This window comes from Oncorhynchus mykiss, unplaced genomic scaffold (genome assembly GCF_013265735.2).
Source record: "Oncorhynchus mykiss isolate Arlee unplaced genomic scaffold, USDA_OmykA_1.1 un_scaffold_487, whole genome shotgun sequence".
Classification (NCBI taxonomy): Eukaryota; Metazoa; Chordata; class Actinopteri; order Salmoniformes; family Salmonidae; genus Oncorhynchus; species Oncorhynchus mykiss.
This window is the reverse complement of record NW_023493934.1, coordinates 2,023-29,967: the sequence shown is the minus strand read 5'-3', so window position 1 is coordinate 29,967 and position 27,945 is coordinate 2,023. Positions and strand designations below refer to the sequence as shown.

The following is a 27,945-nucleotide window of genomic DNA, read 5'->3' as shown; positions in this document are numbered from 1 at the left end:
CAAATACACTACAAGTTGTATATTTCCTGCATTGCAGGAAAGTTGTCCTGCAACACGGTGATCAAATTAAGATCCTGCATCTGTATTTACAGTGATGTTTTAAAGAGTATATATATTTTTATCCCTGATGTTACGATTCTCTTTCAATCAGAGAGGAATAGAAATTCACCCACAAAGCGTGTGTATATATATGCGTGTTTGTGTGCGTGCGTGTCTATAGTTTCTGTGTGTTATTAATAGATCAGAAAGGTGTGCTTTGTTCAAGACCCTCGACATGTGATTGGAGCAATCATTTAGAGACGGACAAGACACACAGCGGGTCTTGTTGTTGTTGTTTTGTCGTGGTCAGAACAATGTCCTAGTCCCACTGCTACTGCTCTGCATTGTGTCTGTAATACACTGAGATTTCCTGTCCTGGGCTGTGACTCCTCAGGCAGTTACATGTACAGGGTCTATGTTCACACTTCCCATATAGTCAGATGATTGTCAGAAAGCCTTGGCAGGACACTGGGTGTGTCTGGACGCTGTAACCCCTCCTCCACCAGTGTAGATAAGTAGTGCACTATCCCCTATGGGCCCTGGTCTAAAGTAGTGCACTATCCCCTATGGGCCCTGGTCTAAAGTAGTGCACTATCCCCTATGGGCCCTGGTCTAAAGTAGTGCACTATCCCCTATGGGCCCCTGGTCTAAAGTAGTGCACTATCCCCTATGGGCCCCTGGTCTAAAGTAGTGCACTATCCCCTATGGGCCCCTGGTCTAAAGTAGTGCACTATCCCCTATGGGCCCCTGGTCTAAAGTAGTGCACTATCCCCTATGGGCCCCTGGTCTAAAGTAGTGCACTATCCCCTATGGGCCCCTGGTCTAAAGTAGTGCACTATCCCCTATGGGCCCTGGTCTAAAGTAGTGCACTATCCCCTATGGGGCCCTGGTCTAAAGTCGTGCACTATCCCCTATGGGCCCTGGTCTAAAGTAGTGCACTATCCCCTATGGGCCCTGGTCTAAAGTAGTGCACTATCCCCTATGGGCCCTGGTCTAAAGTAGTGCACTATCCCCTATGGGCCCCTGGTCTAAAGTAGTGCACTATCCCCTATGGGCCCCTGGTCTAAAGTAGTGCACTATATAGAGAATAGGGTGCCATTTGGGTTTCAACCTTGATTGTTGTGTAAAAAGTAGTAGCCTCAATCCTCAGAGTGTGTTTGGTCACTTCGTGCTCTTCTTTTAGTGTGTTGGGTCATGGACTAGATCACATTCACTGATTCCTTCATTAGTGCTCTTGTTCATTGTTCTTGTTCTTTCAGCTGACTCCTGGTCTGGAAAGATAAGTGAAATCCCTCCAGAGTAGAATGCGATCGGTACACCATGCTATAAAAGGGTGAAAGGCCGTAGGTAACCATGCTATAACAGGGTGAAAGGTCATAGATAACCATGCTATAACAGGTGAAAGGTCAAAGTTCATAGGTAACAGGTCACTGTTTTGATGTTGTACGATTAGTATAAGTTAGAGGAACGTTGACAGGCTAGTGTGTGTGTGTGTGTGTGTGTGTGTGTGTGTGTGTGGCTCTAAGCTGAACCGGCTAGATCACTGTCTCATCGTCTCCATTTCAACGCGACAGTGCAAGTTGTCTCACACAGTTGTCTCGATCTTCTCAATAATCTCCACCATAGACTTGGACGGAGAGAGCAGAGAACACTCATCTTGATTCCACATACTTAGTGGACTAGACTCTCCATCACTACTTAACTCTTCATCCTCCTCCTCCACTTCCTCCTCGTCTTCCTCCTCTTCCTCAGAACCCTCGTCACATGACTCCATGTAATGGCCGCCCAGCGCATTTATCCCAGAATCCTCAGAGCTGGACGGGGAGGAGCAGTGGTCTATTTTGGGGGTGGTGACCTTGTCCCCCAGGGCACTGGGCTTGGTGCCCTGGGGGTGTGGTCTGGGCTGGGGGTGTGGGTGGTGTCTGGGGGTCCGTTGGGGGTGGGGTTTGGACCAGGGGTGAGGGGGATGTGATTGAGGCGGGCTGGGCATGGTCGAAGGTTGAGGTCTCTGGACATAGCACATCTTCCCATTGATGCGTTTCACCATGTAGTCGTCCACAAAGAGGTCTGAGATGATGCAGAACTTTGGCGACTCCAGGCAGGGCGGGGCTTGGAAGGCGGGGGCGGTCATGAGGAAGCGTTCGGCCAATGAGACTGTCAGGTCCATGGTATGGGGGTGGTCTGTGGGCGTGGCAGGCACTGGGGTGCTGGGGAGGCGGCACACGTTGGTCATCGGCTGGTACACATATTTACCTAGAGAAGGGAGAGGAGAGGAGAGGAGAGGAGAGGAGAGGAGAGGAGAGGAGAGGAGAGGAGAGGAGAGGAGAGGAGAGGAGAGGGAGAGAGAGAGAGAGAGAGAGAGAGAGAGAGAGAGAGAGAGAGAGAGAGAGAGAGAGAGAGAGAGAGAGAGAGAGAGAGAGAGAGAGAGAGAGAGAGAGAGAGAGAGAGAGAGAGAGAGAGAGAGAGGTACAGAGACAGGGTTACTTTATGTAACAAATACAGAACTGAAATAAGTGGGTATTCAATCACAAAGATAAAGGCATTACAAGGGAAGCAGTAAGAATGACAAGCCAGATACTCATATACAGCAGTATGAGGACACCCCTTCAAATGATACTCATATACAGCAGTATGTGGACGCCCCCTCAAATGATACTCATATACAGCAGTATGTGGACACCCCTTCAAATGATACTCATATACAGCAGTATGTGGACACCCCTTCAAATGATACTCATATACAGCAGTATGAGGACACCCCTTCAAATTATACTCATATACAGCAGTATGTGGACGCCCCTTCTAATGATACTCATATACAGCAGTATGAGGACACCCCTTCAAATTATACTCATATACAGCAGTATGTGGACGCCCCTTCAAATGATACTCATATACAGCAGTATGTGGACACCCCTTCAAATGATACTCATATACAGCAGTATGAGGACACCCCTTCAAATTATACTCATATACAGCAGTATGTGGACGCCCCTTCAAATGATACTCATATACAGCAGTATGTGGACACCCCTTCAAATGATACTCATTTACAGCAGTATGTGGACACCCCTTCAAATGATACTCATATACAGCAGTATGTGGACGCCCCTTCAAATGAGTGGATTCCACTATTTCAGCCACACCCGTTGCTGACAGATGTATCAAATCGAGCACACAGCCATGCAATCTCCATAGACAAACATTGGCAGTAGAATGGCCTTACTGAAGAGCTGAGTGACTTTCAACGTGGCACCGTCATAGGATGCCACCTTTCCAACAAGTCAGTTTGTAAAATTTCTGCCCTGCTAGAGCTGCCCCCGGTCAACTGTGAGTGCTGTTATTGTGAAAACATCTAGGAGCAACAACGGCTCAGCCGCGAGAGTGGTAGGCCACACAAGCTGAAGCGCGCAGCGCATAAAAATGGTCTGTCCTCGGTTGCAACACTCACTACCGACTTCCAAACTGCCTCTGGAAGCAAAGTCAGCACAATAACTGTTTGTCGGGAGCTTCATGAAATGGGTTTCCATGGTCGAGCAGCCGCACACAAGCCTAACGATCACCATGTGCAATGCTAAGTGTTGGCTGCAGTGGTGTAAAGCTCGCCGCTATTGGACTCTGGATCAGTGGAAACGCGTTCTCTGGACTGATAAATCACGCTTCACCATCTGGAAGCCCGACGGACTAATCTGGGTTTGGCAGATGCAAGGAGAACGCTACCTGCCCCAATGCATAGTGCCAACTGTAAAGTTTGGTGGAGGAGGTCTGGGGCTGTTGTTCATGGTTCGGGCTACGCCTCTTAGTTCCAGTGAAGGGAAATCTTAATCCATTTTAGAATACGGCTGTAAAATATAAAAATGTGGAAAAAGTGAAGGGGTCTGAATACTTTCAGAATCTCTCTCTCCCTCATTCTTTCCATCCTACTGTGTGTTACCGTGGGAATCTCCAGTATAACACGTTCTCCTCTCTTCCCTCCCTCATCTGCTCCCCTCCCTAACTCCCTCCCTCCCTCTCCCCTCCCTCTCTCCTTCCTCCCTCTCCCCTCTCTCTCTCCTTCCTCCTCTCCTCCACTGAGAACTGGAGCATCACAAACACACAAGAGGATGAGATTCTACAAGAGGATGAGATTCTACAGGAGGAGGTGATTCTACAGTAGGTGATTCTACAGGAGGATATTCTATAAGATGAGGAGTTCCACAGGAGGCGGAGATTCTACAGGAGCAGGATATTCTAGAGGAGGAGGAGATTCTACAGGAGCAGGATATTCTAGAGGAGGAGGAGATTCTACAGGAGCAGGATATTCTAGAGGGGGAGGAGATTCTACAGGAGCAGGATATTCTAGAGGAGGAGGAGATTCTACAGGAGCAGGATATTCTAGAGGAGGAGGAGATTCTACAGGAGCAGGATGTTCTAGAGGAGGAGGAGATTCTACAGGAGCAGGATATTCTAGAGGAGGAGGAGATTCTACAGGAGCAGGATATTCTAGAGGAGGAGGAGATTCTACAAGAGGAGGGGATAAAAGAGGGTAGAAAATATAGACTCTATCCCATATATCAAAGTCACTGTGATGTAGTTGGTACAGAAATGAAATGAAACGTGGGTACAGAGAACAGACAGGGGAAGTGGTCAAGGTTCCAACATGACATCAGATCAAGGTTCCAACATGACATCAGATCAAGGTTACAACATGATATCAGATCAAGGTTCCAACATGACATCAAATCAAGGTTCCAACATGACATCAGATCAAGGTTACAACATGACATCAGATCAAGGTTCCAACATGACATCAAATCAAGGTTCCAACATGACATCAGATCAAGGTTCCAACATGACATCAGATCAAGGTTCCAACATGACATCAAATCAAGGTTACAACATGACATCAGATCAAGGTTACAACATGACATCAGATCAAGGTTACAACATGACATCAGATCAAGGTTACAACATGACATCAGATCAAGGTTACAACATGACATCAGATCAAGGTTCCAACATGACATCAGATCAAGGTTCCAACATGACATCAGATCAAGGTTCCAACATGACATCAGATCAAGGTTACAACATGACATCAGATCAAGGTTCCAACATGACATCAGATCAAGGTTACAACATGACATCAGATCAAGGTTACAACATGACATCAGATCAAGGTTCCAACATGACATCAGATCAAGGTTACAACATGACATCAGATCAAGGTTACAACATGACATCAGATCAAGGTTCCAACATGACATCAGATCAAGGTTCCAACATGACATCAGATCAAGGTTCCAACATGACATCAGATCAAGGTTCCAACATGACATCAGATCAAGGTTCCAACATGACATCAGATCAAGGTTCCAACATGACATCAGATCAAGGTTACAACATGACATCAGATCAAGGTTACAACATGACATCAGATCAAGGTTACAACATGACATCAGATCAAGGTTACAACAGGACATAAGGACTCTTTTTCTCTCAGTATTTTCTTTAGTGAAGTGGCCCTCCTGGAGAGCTGTGCCTGTTTCAAGATGTATGTCCTTAAGAGAGATCAGACTAGAAAAGAGAGGAGGGGAGGAGAGGGGCAGTGGGTAAGATTCTGCCTTCTAAAGATGTAAGGAAAAGAACATTAGAGAGCTTTAGCTTTTAGTCTCTGTAGCTAGAGAGAGAGAGACAGACACACAGAGAGAGATACACAGAGAGAGAGACAGAGCTTTTAGTCTCTGTAGCTAGAGAGAGAGAGAGACAGAGAGAGAGAGAGAGAGAGAGACACAGAGAGAGAGAGAGAGAGAGAGAGAGAGAGAGACACAGAGAGAGAGAGAGAGAGAGAGAGAGACACAGAGCTTTTGTCTTTTAGTCTCTGTAGCTAGAGAGATACAGAGGTTTGTCCTTTAGTCTCTGTAGCTAGAGAGAGACAGATGTTTGTCCTTTAGTCTCTGTAGCTAGAGAGATACAGAGGTTTGTCCTTTAGTCTCTGTAGCTAGAGAGAGACAGAGGTTTGTCCTTTAGTCTCTGTAGCTAGAGAGAGACAGAGGTTTGTCCTTTAGTCTCTGTAGCTAGAGAGAGACAGAGACAGAGGTTTGTCCTTTAGTCTCTGTAGCTAGAGAGAGACAGAGACTTGTCCTTTACTCTCTGTAGCTAGAGAGAGAGACAGAGGTTTGTATTTTAGTCTCTGTAGCTAGAGAGAGAGACAGAGGTTTGTCCTTTAGTCTGTAGCTAGAGAGAGACAGAGACTTGTCCTTTAGTCTCTGTAGCTAGAGAGAGACAGAGACGTGTCCTTTAGTCTCTGTAGCTAGAGAGAGAGACAGAGGTTTGTCCTTTAGTCTCTGTAGCTAGAGAGAGACAGAGACTTGTCCTTTAGTCTCTGTAGCTAGAGAGAGAGACAGAGACAGAGGTTTGTCCTTTAGTCTCTGTAGCTAGAGAGAGACAGAGACTTGTCCTTTAGTCTCTGTAGCTAGTGCCTGGTGGAGGGAATGCAGTTCATCCCTGCATCATCATGGTGAAGGGAGAGTGATTTTGATTCCACTTGGAGAGATCGATAGAGCGAGCTTTGTAGTTACTGTATCTTAGTAGTTACAGTATCATTGTAGTTACAGTATCTTAGTAGTTACAGTATCTTAGTAGTTACAGTATCATTGTAGTTACAGTATCTTAGTAGTTACTGTATCATTGTAGTTACAGTATCTTAGTAGTTACTGTATCATTGTAGTTACAGTATCATTGTAGTTACTGTATCTTAGTAGTTACAGTATCTTAGTAGTTACAGTATCATTGTAGTTACAGTATCTTAGTAGTTACTGTATCATTGTAGTTACAGTATCTTAGTAGTTACTGTATCTTAGTAGTTACTGTATCTTAGTAGTTACTGTATCTTAGTAGTTACAGTATCATTGTAGTTACAGTATCTTAGTAGTTACTGTATCTTAGTAGTTACAGTATCTTAGTAGTTACTGTATCTTAGTAGTTACAGTATCATTGTAGTTACAGTATCTTAGTAGTTACTGTATCTTAGTAGTTACAGTATCATTGTAGTTACAGTATCTTAGTAGTTACTGTATCTTAGTAGTTACAATATCTTAGTAGTTACTGTATCTTAGTAGTTACTGTATCTTAGTAGTTACAGTATCATTGTAGTTACAGTATCTTAGTAGTTACAGTATCTTAGTAGTTACAGTATCTTAGTAGTTACTGTATCTTAGTAGTTACAGTATCTTAGTAGTTACTGTATCATTGTAGTTACAGTATCTTAGTAGTTACTGTATCATTGTAGTTACAGTATCTTAGTAGTTACAGTATCTTAGTAGTTACAGTATCTTAGTAGTTACAGTATCTTAGTAGTTACTGTATCTTAGTAGTTACAGTATCTTAGTAGTTACAGTATCTTAGTAGTTACAGTATCTTAGTAGTTACTGTATCATTGTAGTTACAGTATCTTAGTAGTTACAGTATCTTAGTAGTTACAGTATCTTAGTAGTTACAGTATCTTAGTAGTTACAGTATCTTAGTAGTTACTGTATTTTTGCAATATTAAATTGCTATCAGTTAGCATGTGGAACGTTCAGGGCCTCCACTAGTGAACCTTTGGACTGTAGTTGTAAATGTCATCATTCTGAAGGAGACCTGGTGTAAGACAGACATTGTTACTCACTGTCCCACAGGCTACAGAGAGGTAATCATGCTGTCACTGTTCCACAGGCTACAGAGAGGTAATCATGCTGTCACTGTTCCACAGGTTACAGAGAGGTAATCATGATGTCACTGTCCCACAGGCTACAGAGAGGTAATCATGCTGTCACTGTCCCACAGGCTACAGAGAGGTAATCATGCTGTCACTGTCCCACAGGTTACAGAGAGGTAATCATGCTGTCACTGTCCCACAGGTTACAGAGAGGTAATCATGCTGTCACTGTTCCACAGGCTACAGAGAGGTAATCATGATGTCACTGTCCCACAGGTTACAGAGAGGTAATCATGCTGTCACTGTTCCACAGGCTACAGAGAGGTAATCATGCTGTCACTGTCCCACAGGCTACAGAGAGGTAATCATGCTGTCACTGTTCCACAGGCTACAGAGAGGTAATCATGCTGTCACTGTTCCACAGGCTACAGAGAGGTAATCATGCTGTCACTGTCCCACAGGCTACAGAGAGGTAATCATGCTGTCACTGTTCCACAGGCTACAGAGAGGTAATCATGCTGTCACTGTCCCACAGGCTACAGAGAGGTAATCATGCTGTCACTGTCCCACAGGCTACAGAGAGGTAATCATGCTGTCACTGTTCCACAGGCTACAGAGAGGTAATCATACAGGACTGTTTTACAAAGTTATTGAAAGCAGTAAATCAATGTACAGTGCATTGAAAAGGTATTCAGACCCCTTGACTTTTTCCACTTTGTTACATTAGTCTTATTCTACAATTGTTTACATTTTTTCCTCATGAATCTACACACAACCGATTTTTTGTGAGCAAATGAAATAGCTTATTTACATAGATATTCAGACCCTAAATTGAGCTCAGGTGCATCCTGTTTCCACTGATCATCCTTGAGTTGTTTCTACAACTTGATTGGAGTCCCCCTGTGGTAAATTACAAATTGATTGGACATGACTTGGAAAGACACACACCTGTCTATACAAGGTCCCACAGTTGGCAGTGCATGTCAGAGCAAAAACCAGGCCATGATGTCAAAGGAATTGTCCGTAGAGCTCAGAGACAGGATTGTGTCGAGGCACAGATCTGGGGGTACCAACATTTTTTGCAGCATTGAAGGTCCCCAAGAACAACTTGACCTCTATCATTCTCAAATGGAAGAGGTTTGGAACCACCAAGACTCTTCCTGGATCTGGCCTCTCAGTCAAACTGAGCAAATGGGGGAGAAGGGCCAATGGTCACTCTGACAGAGCTCCAGAGTTCCTCTGTGGAGATGGGAGAACGTTCCAGAAGGACAACCATCTCTGCAGCAGCACTCCAACAGTCCTTTATGGCAGAGTGGCCAGACAGAAGCCACTCCTCAGTAAAAAGGCACATGACAGCCCGCTTGGAGTTTGCCAAAGCACCTTAAAGGCCTCTCAGACCATGAGAAACAACACTCCCCATCTAACCTGACAGAGCTTGAGAGGATCCGGAGAGAAGAATGGGAGAAACTCCCCGAATACAGCTGTGCCAAGCTTGTAGGATCATACCCAAGAAGACTCGAGGCTGTAATCACTGCCAAAGGTTCTTCAACAAAGTACTGAGTAAACGGTCTGAATGCTTATGTAAATTGGAATATATTTTCTTAACACATTTGCTTAAAATGTCTTTAAAAACGATTTAATCCATTCTAGAATAAGGCTGTAACGTAACAAAATGTGTAAAAAGTCAAAGGGTCTGAATACTTTCCGAAGGCCCTGTACATCAATGACTTGGCCACTATTCTAGATAAATCCTCAGCCCCTGGTGTTAGTCTCCACAATTCAGAGGTTAAATGCCTGCTCTACCCAGATGCCCCGTGCCTGCTGTCACCCACAGCACATGGCCCACAGCAGAGCCTGGACCTGTCAGACCTGGACCCTGGTAGTAAATACCCACACACTACAATAACTCAGGTTTATAAAAGAAGCTCAACTGGAGACCTAAATTAGGCAGTAAATGAACAGAGAGAAAGCAAGCAGGGTTTTCTACACCATTAAAACACAAATACAAATGAATAAACCTAGACAAATGTGGCTAAAACTAATTGAGCAGATAATCTCCATGTGTAGTTCCCACCATGAAGCATGGAGGAGGAGGTGTGATGGTGTGGGGGGTGCTTTGCTGGTGACACTGTCAGTGATTTATTTAGAATTTAAGGCACACTTAACCAGCATGGCTACCACCGCATTCTGCAGGATACGCCATCCCATCTGGTTTGCTCTTAGTGGGAATATCATTTGTTTTTCAATAGGACAATGACCCAACACACCTCCAGGCTGTGTAAGGGCTATTTGACTAAGAAGGAGAGTGATGGAGTGCTGCATCAGATGACCTGGCCTCCACAATCACTCGAACTCAACCCAATTGAGATGGTTTGGGATGAGTTGGACTGCAGAGTGAAGGAAAAGCAGTGCTCATTCAAGCCTGTTGGAAAAGCATTCCAGGTGAAGCTGGTTGAGAGAATGCCAAGTGCGTGCAAAGCTGTCATTAAGCCAAAGGGGTGGCTACTTTGAAGAATCTAAAATATATTTAGATTTGTTTAACACTTTTTTGGTTACTACATGATTCCATATGTGTTATTTCATAGTTTTGATGTCTTCGATATTATTCTACAATGTAGAAAATGGTAAAAAGAAAAATAAGAAAAACCCTTGAATGAGTCGGTGTGTCCAACCTTTTGACTGGTGCTGTACATTGTTACGTCATGCCAATAAAACAATTTGAATTGAAAAGAAATTGAGCGAGAGAGCTCATGTCTGTCAGCACGACTGCCCACCATGTTGTCCCCAGTCCACCTGGCCGTGCTGCTGCTCCAGTTTCAACTGTTCTGCCTGTGGTTATTATTATTTGACCATGCTGGTCATCTATGAACATTTGAACATCTTGGCCATGTTCTGTTATAATCTCCACCCGGCACAGCCAGAAGAGGACTGGCCACCCCACATAGCCTGTTTCCTCTCTAGGTTTCTTCCTAGGTTCCTCTCTAGGTTTCTTCCTAGGTTTTGGCCTTTCTAGGGAGTTTTTCCACCGTGCTTCTACACCTGCATTGCTTGCTGTTTAGGGTTTTAGGCTGGGTTTCTGTGCAGCACTTTGAGATATCAGCTGATGTACGAAGGGCTATATAAATACATTTGATTTGATTTTGATTACTGTACCAGTACCTCATGCACAGTCACACTCACTGCCCACATGTTAACATTATGTGTGAGAGCAGCACACGACTGGCTGACTGGCTGGCTGATTGGCTGACTGGCTGATTGGCTGACTGGCTGATTGGCTGGCTGATTGGCTGGATGACTGGCTGGCTAATTGGCTGGCTGACAGATTGGCTGACTGACTAGCAGCACAGTGATTACAATCACACCCACCCTTCTCTAGACTGATCTATTGTCAAAAATAAATATTAATTAACTGTATATTGTGGAAGGTTGTTAATGTACTGTATATTGTGGATCTGTGTGGAAGGTTGTTATTATACTGTATATTGTGGATGTGTGTGGAAGGTTGATAATGTACTGTATAGTGTGGAAGGTTGTTAATGTACTGGATATTGTGGAAGGTTGTTAATGTACTGGATAGTGTGGAAGGTTGTTAATGTACTGGATAGTGTGGAAGGTTGTTAATGTACTGGATATTGTTAATGTACTGGATAGTGTGTGGAAGGTTGTTAATGTACTGTATATTGTGGAAGGTTGTTAATGTACTGGATATTGTTAATGTACTGGATAGTGTGGAAGGTTGTTAATGTACTGTATATTGTGGAAGGTTGTTAATGTACTGGATATTGTTAATGTACTGGATAGTGTGTGGAAGGTTGTTAATGTACTGTATATTGTGGAAGGTTGTTAATGTACTGGATATTGTGTGGAAGATTGTTAATGTACTGGATATCGTTAATGTACTGGATAGTGTGGAAGGTTGTTAATGTACTGTATATTGTGGAAGGTTGTTAATGTACTGTATATTGTGGAAGGTTGTTAATGTACTGTATATTGTGGAAGGTTGTTAATGTACTGGATATTGTGGAAGGTTGTTAATGTACTGGATATTGTGGAAGATTGTTAATGTACTGTATATTGTGGAAGGTTGTTAATGTACTGGATATTGTGGAAGGTTGTTAATGTACTGGATATTGTGGATGTGTGTGGAAGGTTGAAGACTGGCTTTTCGCTTCACTTTGCAAATGTCCTCTTCTGGGCTGAATGTGCTGCGACGTTTCAGGGTTGCTGCTGTGTGTGTGTGTGTGTGTGTGTGTGTGTGTGTGTGTGTGTGTGTGTGTTTCAGGGCTGTAGAGGAGCTGTAAGATAGATGAAAGGCTAAAACACTAGTTTACCAGGATCACCATCAGAGTCAGTCACACACAGAGAGACATGGAAGGCAGGAAGGAAGGAAGGCAGCATTCCAGGGTCTTAGCCTCTCAATTCATATAAGTTGAGATGGGATGTAAAGGTTGGATATGAAGTTTGTGTTTCAGCACTATAGGAAGACTCATAGCCTGCTAAAGAAGCATTTTAGATGGTTCACTGAAGACTTCCTGAGGCTGTTTCAGTGTTGTTAGCTTAGCTACACTTTAGCCTTCAAAAGGGGTTTTAACCCACATAAAGGGGTGCAGGGCTAGCGATGTAATACATGCTATAACATCCTAATGTCATACTAAAGACACTACATACAGAGACAGTTCCCCTAAACAGGGAGTTTCCTGGTCGTCAACCTCCCTCCCACCTGATTGGATGTTATGTCATGAATAATGAATTCACAGAGATGCTGTGAAGAGATGCATCATGGGGACTGGTGGTATTTAGAGACATTTACAGATGATTAGGCTGAGCTCTCAAGCACAGCTGGGAATCTACCTCTGCTAATCACACGCACACGCCAATAAACTTTGATTCAACACATACATACGCACTCTCGAATGAGAGATGACATACATTATTGGCTCTGGCAGCGACATTAAACAGATAAGTCCCAGTAATATGCAGATCTGGTGACATGACTAACACCACTAGCTGTGACTGATTGTCCCTTTCTAACACCACTAGCTGTGACTGATTGTCCTGTTCCATCTAACACCACTAGCTGTGACTGATTGTCCTGTTCCATCTAACACCACTAGCTGTGACTGATTGTCTCTTTCTAGCTAACACCACTAGCTGTGACTGATTGTCCCTTTCTAACACCACTAGCTGTGACTGATTGTCCCTTTCTAACACCACTAGCTGTGACTGATTGTCCCTTTCTAACACCACTAGCTGTGACTGATTGTCTCTTTCTATCTAACACCACTAGCTGTGACTGATTGTCCCTTTCTAACACCACTAGCTGTGACTGATTGTCCCTTTCTAACACCACTAGCTGGGACTGATTGTCCCTTTCTAACACCACTAGCTGGGACTGATTGTCCCTTTCTAACACCACTAGCTGTGACTGATTGTCCCTTTCTAACACCACTAGCTGTGACTGATTGTCTCTTTCTATCTAACACCACTAGCTGTGACTGATTGTCCCTTTCTAACACCACTAGCTGTGACTGATTGTCCCTTTCTAACACCACTAGCTGGGACTGATTGTCCCTTTCTAACACCACTAGCTGGGACTGATTGTCCCTTTCTAACACCACTAGCTGTGACAGATTGTCCTTCACCAATGGTCCCTTTCCATCTCAGCAACAGTCATGAACATTTCACAACATATTAAGTTGTGGAGGAAACACCTCTGGAGCGCATGTAGAGACAGAACGTATTTTTATGTCATATTGTAGAGTACAAACAGTCCGAAATACTTACAATACTGTCAGAATTGTGGCATCATACAGGTTTCATAAAACTACAGTTGTGTAGTGACTGTTTTCAGGATGAAAAACATTTCAGCTACTCGTGTAAAATGAGGCCACTGGTTTTGAAGAGGGGTAGAAAACCTGTTTTCAGAATGAAACATTTCAGCCACTCTAATGTAAAATGAGGCCACAGTTTTTTTTTGCATTTTTTATAAAAAATTCACAAAAACCACGAGTGACAAATCCATTCCTATTTTCAGCCCTATTTTCACTTCCTGTCCCTCTGAGTAATCACAGAGGAGAACGTGCATAGTACCAGTCCAACCCAGCCTCCAGGGACTAATAAGGAAACAGACATACACTGCATTAATATATTTCTATTTGATCATACAGGGTGTAGCTCTCAGGGTGTAGCTCTCAGGTTATAGTTCTCAGGGTGTAGTTCTCAGGTTATAGTTCTCAGGGTGTAGCTCTCAGGGTGTAGCTCTCAGGTTATAGTTCTCAGGGTGTAGCTCTCAGGGTGTAGCTCTCAGGTTATAGTTCTCAGGGTGTAGCTCTCAGGGTGTATCTCTCAGGGTGTAGTTCTCAGGGTGTAGCTCTCAGGGTGTAGTTCTCAGGGTGTAGCTCTCAGGTTATAGTTCTCAGGGTGTAGCTCTCAGGGTGTAGCTCTCAGGTTATAGTTCTCAGGGTGTAGCTCTCAGGGTGTAGCTCTCAGGTTATAGTTCTCAGGGTGTAGCTCTCAGGTTATAGTTCTCAGGGTGGTTCTCTCAGGTTGTAGTTCTCAGGGTGTATCTCTCGGGTTATAGTTCTCAGGGTGTATCTCTCAGGTTATAGTTCTCAGGGTGTATCTCTCAGGGTGTAGCTCTCAGGGTGTAGCTCTCAGGTTGTAGTTCTCAGGGTGTAGCTCTCAGGGTGTAGCTCTCAGGGTGTAGCTCTCAGGTTATAGTTCTCAGGGTGTAGCTCTCAGGGTGTATCTCTCAGGTTATAGTTCTCAGGGTGTATCTCTCAGGTTATAGTTCTCAGGGTGTAGCTCTCAGGGTGTAGTTCTCAGGTTATAGTTCTCAGGGTGTATCTCTCAGGTTATAGTTCTCAGGGTGTATCTCTCAGGTTATAGTTCTCAGGGTGTAGCTCTCAGGTTATAGTTCTCAGGGTGTATCTCTCAGGTTATAGTTCTCAGGGTGTAGCTCTCAGGTTATAGTTCTCAGGGTGTATCTCTCAGGTTATAGTTCTCAGGGTGTAGCTCTCAGGTTATAGTTCTTAGGGTGTAGCTCTCAGGTTATAGTTCTCAGGGTGTATCTCTCAGGTTATAGTTCTCAGGGTGTAGCTCTCAGGTTATAGTTCTCAGGGTGTAGCTCTCAGGTTATAGTTCTCAGGGTGTAGCTCTCAGGTTATAGTTCTTAGGGTGTAGCTCTCAGGTTATAGTTCTCAGGGTGTAGCTCTCAGGTTATAGTTCTTAGGGTGTAGCTCTCAGGTTGTAGTTCTCAGGGTGTATCTCTCAGGTTATAGTTCTCAGGGTGTAGCTCTCAGGTTGTAGTTCTCAGGGTGTATCTCTCAGGTTATAGTTCTCAGGGTGTAGCTCTCAGGTTATAGTTCTCAGGGTGTAGCTCTCAGGTTATAGTTCTTAGGGTGTAGCTCTCAGGTTATAGTTCTCAGGGTGTAGCTCTCAGGTTATAGTTCTCAGGGTGTAGCTCTCAGGTTGTAGTTCTCAGGGTGTATCTCTCAGGTTATAGTTCTCATGGTGTATCTCTCAGGTTATAGTTCTTAGGGTGTAGCTCTCAGGTTATAGTTCTCAGGGTGTATCTCTCAGGTTATAGTTCTCAGGGTGTATCTCTCAGGTTATAGTTCTTAGGGTGTAGCTCTCAGGTTATAGTTCTCAGGGTGTAGCTCTCAGGTTATAGTTCTCAGGGTGTAGCTCTCAGGTTATAGTTCTCAGGGTGTATCTCTCAGGTTGTAGCTCTCAGGGTGTATCTCTCAGGTTATAGTTCTCAGGTTGTAGTTCTCAGGGTGTATCTCTCAGGTTATAGTTCTCAGGGTGTAGCTCTCAGGGTGTATCTCTCAGGTTGTAGCTCTCAGGGTGTATCTCTCAGGTTATAGTTCTCAGGGTGTAGCTCTCAGGTTATAGTTCTCAGGGTGTAGCTCTCAGGTTATAGTTCTCAGGGTGTATCTCTCAGGTTATAGTTCTCAGGGTGTAGCTCTCAGGTTATAGTTCTCAGGGTGTAGCTCTCAGGTTATAGTTCTCAGGGTGTATCTCTCAGGTTATAGTTCTCAGGGTGTAGCTCTCAGGTTGTAGTTCTCAGGGTGTATCTCTCAGGTTATAGTTTTTAGGGTGTAGCTCTCAGGTTATAGTTCTTAGGGTGTAGCTCTCAGGTTATAGTTCTTAGGGTGTAGCTCTCAGGTTATAGTTCTCAGGGTGTATCTCTCAGGTTGTAGCTCTCAGGTTATAGCTCTCAGGGTGTAGCTCTCAGGGTGTAGCTCTCAGGTTATAGTTCTCAGGGTGTATCTCTCAGGTTGTAGCTCTCAGGTTATAGTTCTCAGGGTGTAGCTCTCGGGGTGTAGCTCTCGGGGTGAGTTTCAGGTTGAAACTCTCAGGTTGGGTTCAAGCCCACCTCTGAAGTGGTGTCAACCATTTCCCCCATCCCTAGCGAACACAGCTGATTAAACTAACTGCATTCTGAACTGAAGATCATGATTAGGTGATTATTGGAGTCAGGTGTGTTAGCTGGGGCAAAAGTGTGACACCAATCAGGCCCTGGAGGACTGGAGTTGCCCATCCCTGTCCTAGGTTCTCTGGGTAATTCCCTTGGTAATCCCTTGGTTCTGGGTCAGTGTGGACAGAGCAGTCTCTCTGTCTGTTCAATAATTCATACTTCCTACACTAGCAGTCAGGTAGCTCCTCTCAAGACAGAGCATCTAGAACGGCTGTTAAAACAGTGTCTACCAGGACTAGACTACATACAGTATCTACCAGGACTAGACTACAGTATCTACCAGGACTAGACTACATACAGTATCTACCAGGACTAGACTACATACAGTATCTACCAGGACTAGACTACATACAGTATCTACCAGGACTAGACTACACACAGTATCTACCAGGACTAGACTACACACAGTATCTACCAGGACTAGACTATATACAGTATCTACCAGGACTAGACTACATACAGTATCTACCAGGACTAGACTACATACAGTATCTACCAGGACTAGACTACAGTACAGTATCTACCAGGACTAGACTACATACAGTATCTACCAGGACTAGACTACATACAGTATCTACCAGGACTAGACTACATACAGTATCTACCAGGACTAGACTACATACAGTATCTACCAGGACTAGACTACACACAGTATCTACCAGGACCAGACTACACGCAGTATCTACCAGGACTAGACTACACACAGTATCTACCAGGACTAGACTACACACAGTATCTACCAGGACTAGACTACATACAGTATCTACCAGGACTAGACTACATGCAGTATCTACCAGGACTAGACTACATACAGTATCTACCAGGACTAGACTACATACAGTATAGTATCTACCAGGACTAGACTGCATACAGTATCTACCAGGACTAGACTACACACAGTATCTACCAGAACTAGACTACACGCAGTATCTACCAGGACTAGACTATATACAGTACAGTATCTACCAGGACTAGACTACACGCAGTGTCTACCAGGACTAGACTACATACAGTATCTACCAGGACTAGACTATATACAGTATCTACCAGGACTAGACTATATACAGTATCTACCAGGACTAGACTATATACAGTATCTACCAGGACTAGACTATATACAGTATCTACCAGGACTAGACTACATACAGTATCTACCAGGACTAGACTACATACAGTATCTACCAGGACTAGACTATATACAGTATCTACCAGGACTAGACTACACACAGTATCTACCAGGACTAGACTACATACAGTATCTACCAGGACTAGACTACATACAGTATCTACCAGGACTAGACTACAGTATCTACCAGGACCAGACTACAGTACAGATATATATATACATATATATAGAGGATGACAGTTACATGTAGAGTAAAGGATGACAGCTACATGTAGAGGATGACAGCTACATGTAGAGGATGACAGCTACATGTAGAGTAGAGGATGACAGGTACATGTAGAGTAGAGGATGACAGGTACATGTAGAGGATGACAGGTACATGTAGAGGATGACAGGTACATGTAGAGTAGAGGATGACAGGTACATGTAGAGTAGAGGATGACAGGTACATGTAGAGTAAAGGATGACAGGTACATGTAGAGTAGAGGATGACAAGTACATGTAGAGGATGACAGGTACATGTAGAGGATGACAGGTACATGTAGAGTAGAGGATGACAGGTACATGTAGAGGATGACAGGTACATGTAGAGGATGACAGGTACATGTAGAGTAGAGGATGACAGGTACATGTAGAGTAGAGGATGACAGGTACATGTAGAGTAAAGGATGACAGGTACATGTAGAGTAGAGGATGACAAGTACATGTAGAGGATGACAGGTACATGTAGAGGATGACAGGTACATGTAGAGTAGAGGATGACAGCCACATGTAGAGGATGACAGCCACATGTAGAGGATGACAGGTACATGTAGAGGACGACAGGTACATGTAGAGGATGACAGCCACATGTAGAGGATGACAGGTACATGCAGAGGATGACAGCTACATGTAGAGGATGACAGGTACATGTAGAGGATGACAGCCACATGTAGAGGATGACAGGTACATGTAGAGGATGACAGGTACATGTAGAGGATGACAGGTACATGTAGAGGATGACAGCCACATGTAGAGGATGACAGGTACATGCAGAGGATGACAGGTACATGTAGAGGATGACAGGTACATGTAGAGGATGACAGGTACATGTAGAGGATGACAGCCACATGTAGAGGATGACAGGTACATGTAGAGGATGACAGGTACATGTAGAGGATGACAGGTACATGTAGAGGATGACAGGTACCCCCACTCCACACACATTATTATTATTATTCGACCATGCTGGTCATCTATGAACATTTGAACATCTTGGCCATGCTCTGTTATAATCCCCACCCGGCACAGCCAGAAGAGGACTGGCCACCCCTCATAGCCTGGTTCCGCTCTAGGTTTCTTCCTAGGTTTTGGCCATTCTAGGGAGTTTTTCCTAGCCACCGTGCTTCTACACCTGCATTGCTTGCTGTTTGGGGTTTTAGGCTGGGTTTCTGTACAGCACTTTGAGATATCAGCTGATGTACGAAGGGCTATATAAATACATTTGATTTGATTTGATTTGACATACACTCCCCTCCACTTTTGACCAGAGTCATATGGGATGACGACATACAGAGACTGTGGTTTAAGCCTGTAGATGCAAGCAGGAAGTAGTACATTTCCTGCTCCCCCAGAGGACATCATGTCTCTTCCTGTTTATTATCACATTACTTCTCAGACTGTTAATTCATAATTTATTATTCATGACCTCTATTAACTATAACCCTGTCTAATTTACACTTCCTGTTTATTATTCATGACCTACATTAACTATAACCCCTGTCTAATGTACACTTCCTGTTTATTATTAATGACCTATATTAACTATAACCCCTGTCTAATTTACACATCCTGTTTATTATTCATGACCTATATTAACTATAACCCCTGTAATGTACACTTCCTGTTTATTATTAATGACCTATATTAACTATAACCCCTGTAATGTACACTTCCTGTTTATTATTAATGACCTACAGTGCCTTGCAAAAGTATTCGGCCCCCTTGAACTTTGCGACCTTTTGCCACATTTCAGGCTTCAAACATAAAGATATAAAACTGTATTTTTTTGTGAAGAATCAACAACAAGTGGGACACAATCATGAAGTGGAACGACATTTATTGGATATTTCAAACTTTTTTAACAAATCAAAAACTGAAAAATTGGGTGTGCAAAATGATTCAGCCCCTTTACTTTCAGTGCAGCAAACTCTCTCCAGAAGTTCAGTGAGGATCTCTGAATGATCCAATGTTGACCTAAATGACTAATGATGATAACTACAATCCACCTGTGTGTAATCAAGTCTCCGTATAAATGCACCTGCACTGTGATAGTCTCAGAGGTCCGTTAAAAGCGCAGAGAGCATCATGAAGAACAAGGAACACACCAGGCAGGTCCGAGATACTGTTGTGAAGAAGTTTAAAGCCGGATTTGGATACAAAAAGATTTCCCAAGCTTTAAACATCCCAAGGAGCACTGTGCAAGCAATAATATTGAAATGGAAGGAGTATCAGACCACTGCAAATCTACCAAGACCTGGCCGTCCCTCTAAACTTTCAGCTCATACAAGGAGAAGACTGATCAGAGATGCAGCCAAGAGGCCCATGATCACTCTGGATGAACTGCAGAGATCTACAGCTGAGGTGGGAGACTCTGTCCATAGGACAACAATCAGTCGTATATTGCACAAATCTGGCCTTTATGGAAGAGTGGCAAGAAGAAAGCCATTTCTTAAAGATATCCATAAAAAGTGTCGTTTAAAGTTTGCCACAAGCCACCTGGGAGACACACCAAACATGTGGAAGAGGTGCTCTGGTCAGAATGAAACCAAAATTGAACTTTTTGGCAACAATGCAAAACGTTGTGTTTGGCGTAAAAGCAACACAGCTCATCACCCTGAACACACCATCCCCACTGTCAAACATGGTGGTGGCAGCATCATGGTTTGGGCCTGCTTTTCTTCAGCAGGGACAGGGAAGATGGTTAAAATTGATGGGAAGATGGATGGAGCCAAATACAGGACCATTCTGGAAGAAAACCTGATGGAGTCTGCAAAAGACCTGAGACTGGGACGGAGATTTGTCTTCCAACAAGACAATGATCCAAAACATAAAGCAAAATCTACAATGGAATGGTTCAAAAATAAACATATCCAGGTGTTAGAATGGCCAAGTCAAAGTCCAGACCTGAATCCAATCGAGAATCTGTGGAAAGAACTGAAAACTGCTGTTCACAAATGCTCTCCATCCAACCTCACTGAGCTCGAGCTGTTTTGCAAGGAGGAATGGGAAAAAATGTCAGTCTCTCGATGTGCAAAACTGATAGAGACATACCCCAAGCGACTTACAGCTGTAATCGCAGCAAAAGGTTGCGCTACAAAGTATTAACTTAAGGGGGCTGAATAATTTTGCACGCCCAATTTTTCAGTTTTTGATTTGTTAAAAAAGTTTGAAATATCCAATAAATGTCGTTCCACTTCATGATTGTGTCCCACTTGTTGTTGATTCTTCACAAAAAAATACAGTTTTATATCTTTGTTTGAAGCCTGAAATGTGGCAAAAGGTCGCAAAGTTCAAGGGGGGCCGAATACTTTCGCAAGGCACTGTATATTAACTATAACCCCTGTCTAATGTACACTTCCTGTGTATTATTCACTATTTATTATTCATGACCTATATTAACTATAACCCCTGTAATGTACACTTCCTGTTTATTATTAATGACCTATATTAACTATAACCCCTGTAATGTACACTTCCTGTTTATTATTAATGACCTATATTAACTATAACCCCTGTAATGTACACTTCCTGTTTATTATTCATGACCTATATTAACTATAACCCCTGTAATGTACACTTCCTGTTTATTATTAATGACCTATATTAACTATAAACCCTGTCTAATGTACACTTCCTGTTTATTATTAATGACCTATATTAACTATAACCCCTGTAATGTACACTTCCTGTTTATTATTAATGACCTATATTAACTATAACCCCTGTCTAATTTACACTTCCTGTTATTATTCATTACCTATATTAACTATAACCCCTGTCTAATGTACACTTCCTGTTTATTATTAAGGACCTATATTAACTATAACCCCTGTCTAATGTACACTTCCTGTTTATTATTCATGACCTATATTAACTATAACCCCTGTAATGTACACTTCCTGTTTATTATTCATGACCTATATTAACTATAACCCCTGTCTAATGTACACTTCCTGTTTATTATTAAGGACCTATATTAACTATAACCCCTGTCTAATGTACACTTCCTGTTTATTATTCATGACCTATATTAACTATAAACCCTGTCTAATGTACACTTCCTGTTTATTATTCATGACCTATATTAACTATAACCCCTGTCTAATTTACACTTCCTGTTTATTATTCATGACCTATATTAACTATAACCCCTGTCTAATGTACACTTCCTGTTTATTATTAAGGACCTATATTAACTATAACCCCTGTCTAATGTACACTTCCTGTTTATTATTCATGACCTATATTAACTATAACCCCTGTCTAATGTACACTTCATACTCTTCATATAATATTATGCATAACAACGGCGGCATCGGTGGGAGAACTATAGACACTTCATATAATATACACAGTGGAGGTGATGGAAACATGGCTGTAACAGCCTCAGCAATGTTTGTTTCCATATGAGGAGGAGGAGGAGGAGAGAGAGAGAGAGAGCTGTTGCCATACCTCCATCCCCCCAGTGGGATACCTCTGTTAATGCTGCCAGCAGGGTCTGAATCATCTAGGATGGGAGGAGAGAGAGGTTGGGTGTGGGGGGGATCACAAATGGCAACGGGCCAGATGTTTGATAGGGCTTGACGGACCAGAGAGGTCAAGTGGCAGCTGAACTATAACCTCTGAGGCTGACCGCTCTCTGCCTGTTCTCTCAGTGATCAGTCAGCCCAGAGTCAGTCAGCCCAGAGTCAGTCAGCCCAGAGATGGTCAGCCCAGAGACGGTCAGCCCAGAGACGGTCAGCCCAGAGACGGTCAGCCCAGAGACGGTCAGCCCAGAGACGGTCAGCCCAGAGACGGTCAGCCCAGAGACGGTCAGCCCAGAGACGGTCAGCCCAGAGACGGTCAGCACACAGACAGTCAGCACACAGACAGTCAGCCCAGAGACAGCTGTGTGTTGGTGTTCTGTGTATAACATTAGTGTGTTCAGGCTATAAAATACAGTCTGACTATGAGGTACTTTTTGAAATGCCTTCGTCTGCCACTTCAGCTTGACACAATAACAATGTTGTTTTGGGGTCCGGCCCGGAGACACAGGACTGCTTGACTTTACCCATCACAATAACAATGTTGTTTTGGGTCCGGCCCGGAGACACAGGACTGCTTGACTTTACCCATCACAATAACAATGTTGTTTTGGGGTCCGGCCCGGAGACACAGGACTGCTTGACTTTACCCATCACAATAACAATGTTGTTTTGGGGTCCGGCCCGGAGACACAGGACTGCTTGACTTTACCATCACAATAACAATGTTGTTTTGGGGTCCGGCCCGGAGACACAGGACTGCTTGACTTTACCCATCACAATAACAATGTTGTTTTGGGGTCCGGCCCGGAGACACAGGACTGCTTGACTTTACCCATCACAATAACAATGTTGTTTTGGGGTCCGGCCCGGAGACACAGGACTGCTTGACTTTACCCATCACAATAACAATGTTGTTTTGGGGTCCGGCCCGGAGACACAGGACTGCTTGACTTTACCCATCACAATAACAATGTTGTTTTGGGGTCCGGCCCGGAGACACAGGACTGCTTGACTTTACCCATCACAATAACAATGTTGTTTTGGGGTCCGGCCCGGAGACACAGGACTGCTTGACTTTACCCATCACAATAACAATGTTGTTTTGGGGTCCGGCCCGGAGACACAGGACTGCTTGACTTTACCCATCACAATAACAATGTTGTTTTGGGTCCGGCACGGGAGGACACAGGACTGCTTGACTTTACCCATCACAATAACAATGTTGTTTTGGGGTCCGGCACGGAGACACAGGACTGCTTGACTTTACCCATCACAATGACAATGTTGTTTTGGGGTCCGGCCCGGAGACACAGGACTGCATGACTTTACCCATCACAATAACAATGTTGTTTTGGGGTCCGGCCCGGTAGACACAGGACTGCATGACTTTACCCATCACAATAACAATGTAGCAAACGGAGAATGGAGGAGCATTACAGAGGATGTAGGCTGACAGACACGCAGCTACCAGTTACTGAACAGTACTGTGAAGTCAAGAGTCGGGACAGATGACTGTGTTACTGATACAGAAAAGGAAACTGACTGACAACACATTTCACAGGCGTTTCTAGGGTCTCACTACTCCAAAACGTACAAACATATGGACAAAGACGCACGGGCACACCACACACAACACACACACACACACACACACACACACGTCAAACCCTTGGTCCCTGGTAACCACAGGGCTTTATGGTCCCTGGTTCACTACAGGGCTTTATGGACCCTGGTTAAAACACTCCCCTCTTCCTCCCGTCCCTTTTCCTCCTCCCTCCCTCCTCTCCCTCCTTAGTTGACTGAGGAAAACTAAACTCTCTCTGGGACTCAGTCTCCATGCTCCTCTAATGGGTGCTAGTCTAGACAGATACAGTTCCAGACACTCCTTAGAAAGTGTAATATTTACTCCAAACACTTTGCTGCAGAAGGTACAGTAGACGCTTGATAAAGTGCAGTGTGTCTGATGATTAGGTTTAGTGGGGATGTTGGGCACACAACACACACACACACTCTCTCTATATCCCTCAGCATTGGCTTGGTCTTCTATCAACCTGTTTTCACCACGTGTAACCTGGTCAGACAGTGAGGAAGTGAGCCTGCCCTCTACTGGTGGCTGAGTGTAACTTGGTGTTGTGGTGTTGTAATACATTATTAACGATAATGATACCTTCATCATATACCAGCTGTTGGTAGTGCAGAGAAACCAGATAATACCTTCATCAATGTCTGGTGTAGTGCAGAGAAACAAGATAATACCTTCATCAATGTCTGTTGTAGTGCAGAGAAACAAGATAATACCTTCATCAATGTCTGTTGTAGTGCAGAGAAACCAGATAATACATTCATCATAACCCAGCTGTTGTGGTGCAGAGAAACCAGATAATACCTTCATCAATGTCTGTTGTAGTGCAGAGAAACCAGATAATACCTTCATCAATGTCTGGGTGTAGTGCAGAGAAACAAGATAATACCTTCATCAATGTCTGTTGTAGTGCAGAGAAACAAGATAATACCTTCATCAATGTCTGTGTGTAGTGCAGAGAAACCAGATAATACCTTCATCATAACCCAGCTGTTGTGGTGCAGAGAAACCAGATAATACCTTCATCAATGTCTGTTGTAGTGCAGAGAAACCAGATAATACCTTCATCATGTCTGGTGTAGTGCAGAGAAACAAGATAATACCTTCATCAATGTCTTTTGTAGTGCAGAGAACCAGATAATACCTTCATCAATGTCTGTTGTAGTGCAGAGAAACCCGATAATACCTTCATCATATACCAGCTGGTGTAGTGCAGAGAAACCAGATAAAACCTTCATCAATGTCTGTTGTAGTGCAGGAGAAACCAGATAATACCTTCATCAATGTCTGTTGTTAGTAGGCAGAGAAACAGATAATACCTTCATCAATGTCTGTTGTAGTGCAGAGAAACCAGATAATACCTTCATCAATGTCTGTTGTAGTGCAGAGAAACCAGATAATAACTTCATCAATGTCTGTTGTAGTGCAGAGAAACCAGATAATACCTTCATCAATGTCTGTTGTAGTGCAGAGAACCAGATAATACCTTCATCAATGTCTGTTGTAGTGCAGAGAAACCAGATAATACCTTAATCAATGTCTGTTGTAGTGCAGATGAAACCAGATAATACCTTCATCAATGTCTGTTGTAGTGCAGAGAAACCAGATAATACCTTCATCAATGTCTTGTTGTAGTGCAGAGAAACCGAATAATACCTTCATCAATGTCTGTTGTAGTGCAGAGAAACCAGATAATACCTTCATCACTGTCTGTTGTAGTGCAGAGAAACAAGATAATACCTTCATCATATACCAGCTGTTTGTAGTGCAGATAACCAGATAATACCTTCATCAATGTCGGTTGTGGTGCAGAGAAACAAGCTAATACCTTCATCATATACCAGCTGTTGTAGTGCAGAGAAACCAGATAATACCTTCATCAATGTCTGTTGTAGTGCAGAGACACCAGATAATACCTCATCAATGTCTGTTGTAGTGCAGAGAACAAGATAATACCTTCATCAATGTCTGTTGTAGTGCAGAGAAACAAGCGTGTTGCCTAAAACATATTTTGGGTGTAAGGAGAGCCAACTGTAGTTCATAACATCAAGGTCCAGACAATGATCCTCAATACTCTAGTCTGGCAGTCCTGTCTGAATTCTTGGAGACTTGGTCATGAGATTCCTATAGATTGTAAGACAGTGTAGTCTATTTAGTCATCTCAGTAGCCAACTGCTGAGGCTGAGCTGCAAGACAGACATGGTCTGTTGATGAATAGAGGTTGAATGAATTCACTGTCTTTAACATCATATCATTCTCTCTCTATCAGCAGCTTCCAGCTGTGAGGGTGACAGTCCATGAATGGTACACTGGTGGAGGTTCATCATACTGTGTGTGTGTGTCCATGTCTGTCCGGTCCGTCCGTCCGTCCGTCTGTCTGTCCTGTACCACTGAGCCAACATTGATAACTAGAACAAATTCTAGCCTGTTACTGGTTTTATCAGCTGAATTTAGGCTCTGTATTTAGATATGTACTCTATCACATCAGAATGTCTGTGTTGACTGTCCCATCCAGCTAAGAGGATGTATGTCTGGTTTCCAACAAGCCAACAAAAACGGAGGAGGGCTATTCTGCCCTACCCAAGCAAAAAGGCAGTAATTGCTCATTTGGTTGAAAATGAGTTAGTCATTTTGCTAGAATTAAAGACATGCGTAATCATGTGGACAAGTATCCTGTCTCTATTATAATTGTGTTCAGGATAAATAGGGGTCGTGTTAGCAGTAACTGTATAAAAGTTACTATGAAACCAACGTAAATAAAAGCAATTTTTCTCAGTTCCAAGCTATGAGCAGTTACTGCCTTTTTGCTTGGTAGGGCAGTATAATTGTCTGAAGTCAAACAATAGGCTGCTATTCTTGTAAACATTCACATATAACAGGCTATTTATAGACATTCATTGAATTTCTCCTTCCAACCAGGGAGTGAGCGGAGAGCACAGCTAAGCACATGGAGAACCCAGAGAATGGTGAGACATCGACGGTCTTTAAGCACGGCTACTTACAGTGACACCATCCCAAGTGGCAGCACCAGTGGAGCTTGAAGCACTTCCCGTGGCTGTGTGTTGCGCAGATGGACAGTCCGTCGCACGGGAGAAAGTCCGGTCTCCCCGCGCAGCTCCGGGCCAACGCCTGTGCCTCATCCAACTTCTCGCTCTTCCGTCCGCCCGACGCGGCCATCGCGCAGCGCACACCCCAGGATCAAACGCACGCCATGTAACCCATCGGAGAACGCAGTTTTAGCCCACCAGCCAAAAATGGTCTGGAATTTCGGTTTTGGTCTCAAAACCTCAGCAAACGCCAAATGTCTAACCAGGGAGGAAACTCCAAAGCGTGACGCAAACGAGTTAAATGTGGCACCGTTGTAGCCACCCCCCAAGCAGCACAGAGAGAATCAAAATGCGATGAAAGTTCCAGTTCCACGAATACGATTGACAGCTTGTTTTACGTAAACATCTGGATCTCCAGCCGCTGGAATGATTTTCTGTAAACGTCGACGAGGTTATCTCAGCCAGAGAGATTTCCGTGGCGTATCCCGTGTCAGGCTTTCATTTGATATAGCCAGCCTTCTATCAGCCTGACAAGAGACTCCCCTGTCTGTTGATGAAGCCCTCGCCGTTTCCTTCCTCTTAGGCTATCCCCTCCTCCTCCTCTCTTTCTCTCCCTCTCTCTCTCTCTCTCTCTCTCTCTTCTCTCTCCCCCCCCCCCCCCCCCCCCCCCCCCCCCCCCCATTCCAGTTCGGTTCAGCCATAAAGGAAGTCCGATATTTGGTCTATTGTCCTCATTTCTGGCTTTAATAGCCTTTCCTCCGAAATCATAACTGATTCAAATGAAAGTAATCATGTAAACAAAGCCTATAATTTGAATCATTAGCAACCTTTTTCAAGATAAATATAGGTCATTCTGTTAACGGATCCTTCATTTTTTAAATTTTAAATTTTATTAATTTACACTTTATTTAACTAGGCCAATCAGTAAAGAAAAAAATCTTATTTACAATGATGGCCTACCAAAAGGCGAAACAAAATATAGGACAAATCACACATCATGATCAGAGAGACACCACAATCCTACATAAAGAGAGACCTAAGACAACAGCATAGCATGGCAGCAACACATAACACAGCATGGTAGCAACACAACATGACAACAACATGGCAGCAACACATAACACAGCATGGTAGCAACACATAACACAGCATGGTAGCAACACATAACACAGCATGGTAGCAACACATAACACAGCATGGTAGC

General features: G+C 43.6%; 1 protein-coding gene across 1 annotated transcript; it reads right to left on the bottom strand.

The window, feature by feature from the left end:
- Window positions 1–1,189: 1,189 nt before the first annotated feature.
- LOC110512937 (UPF0524 protein C3orf70 homolog A) lies at window positions 1,190–27,339 on the bottom strand. Its single transcript, XM_036974347.1, has 2 exons — window positions 26,697–27,339; window positions 1,190–2,292 (listed from the first exon to the last, which is right to left on the bottom strand). Exons 1-2 carry the CDS (start codon window positions 26,869–26,871, stop codon window positions 1,625–1,627), a joined length of 843 nt encoding a protein of 280 aa, XP_036830242.1. The 5' UTR covers window positions 26,872–27,339; the 3' UTR covers window positions 1,190–1,624.
- Window positions 27,340–27,945: the final 606 nt, after the last annotated feature.

Bases quoted from the DNA above. Each gene is read 5' to 3' on its own strand.
- LOC110512937 (XM_036974347.1), bottom strand. From the start codon at position 26,871: ATGGCCGCGTCGGGCGGACGGAAGAGCGAGAAGTTGGATGAGGCACAG. The intron at 2,293-26,696 runs GTAAGTAGCCGT...TCCCTTCTCTAG, and splicing joins CCACTTGGGATGGTGTCACT to GTAAATATGTGTACCAGCCG.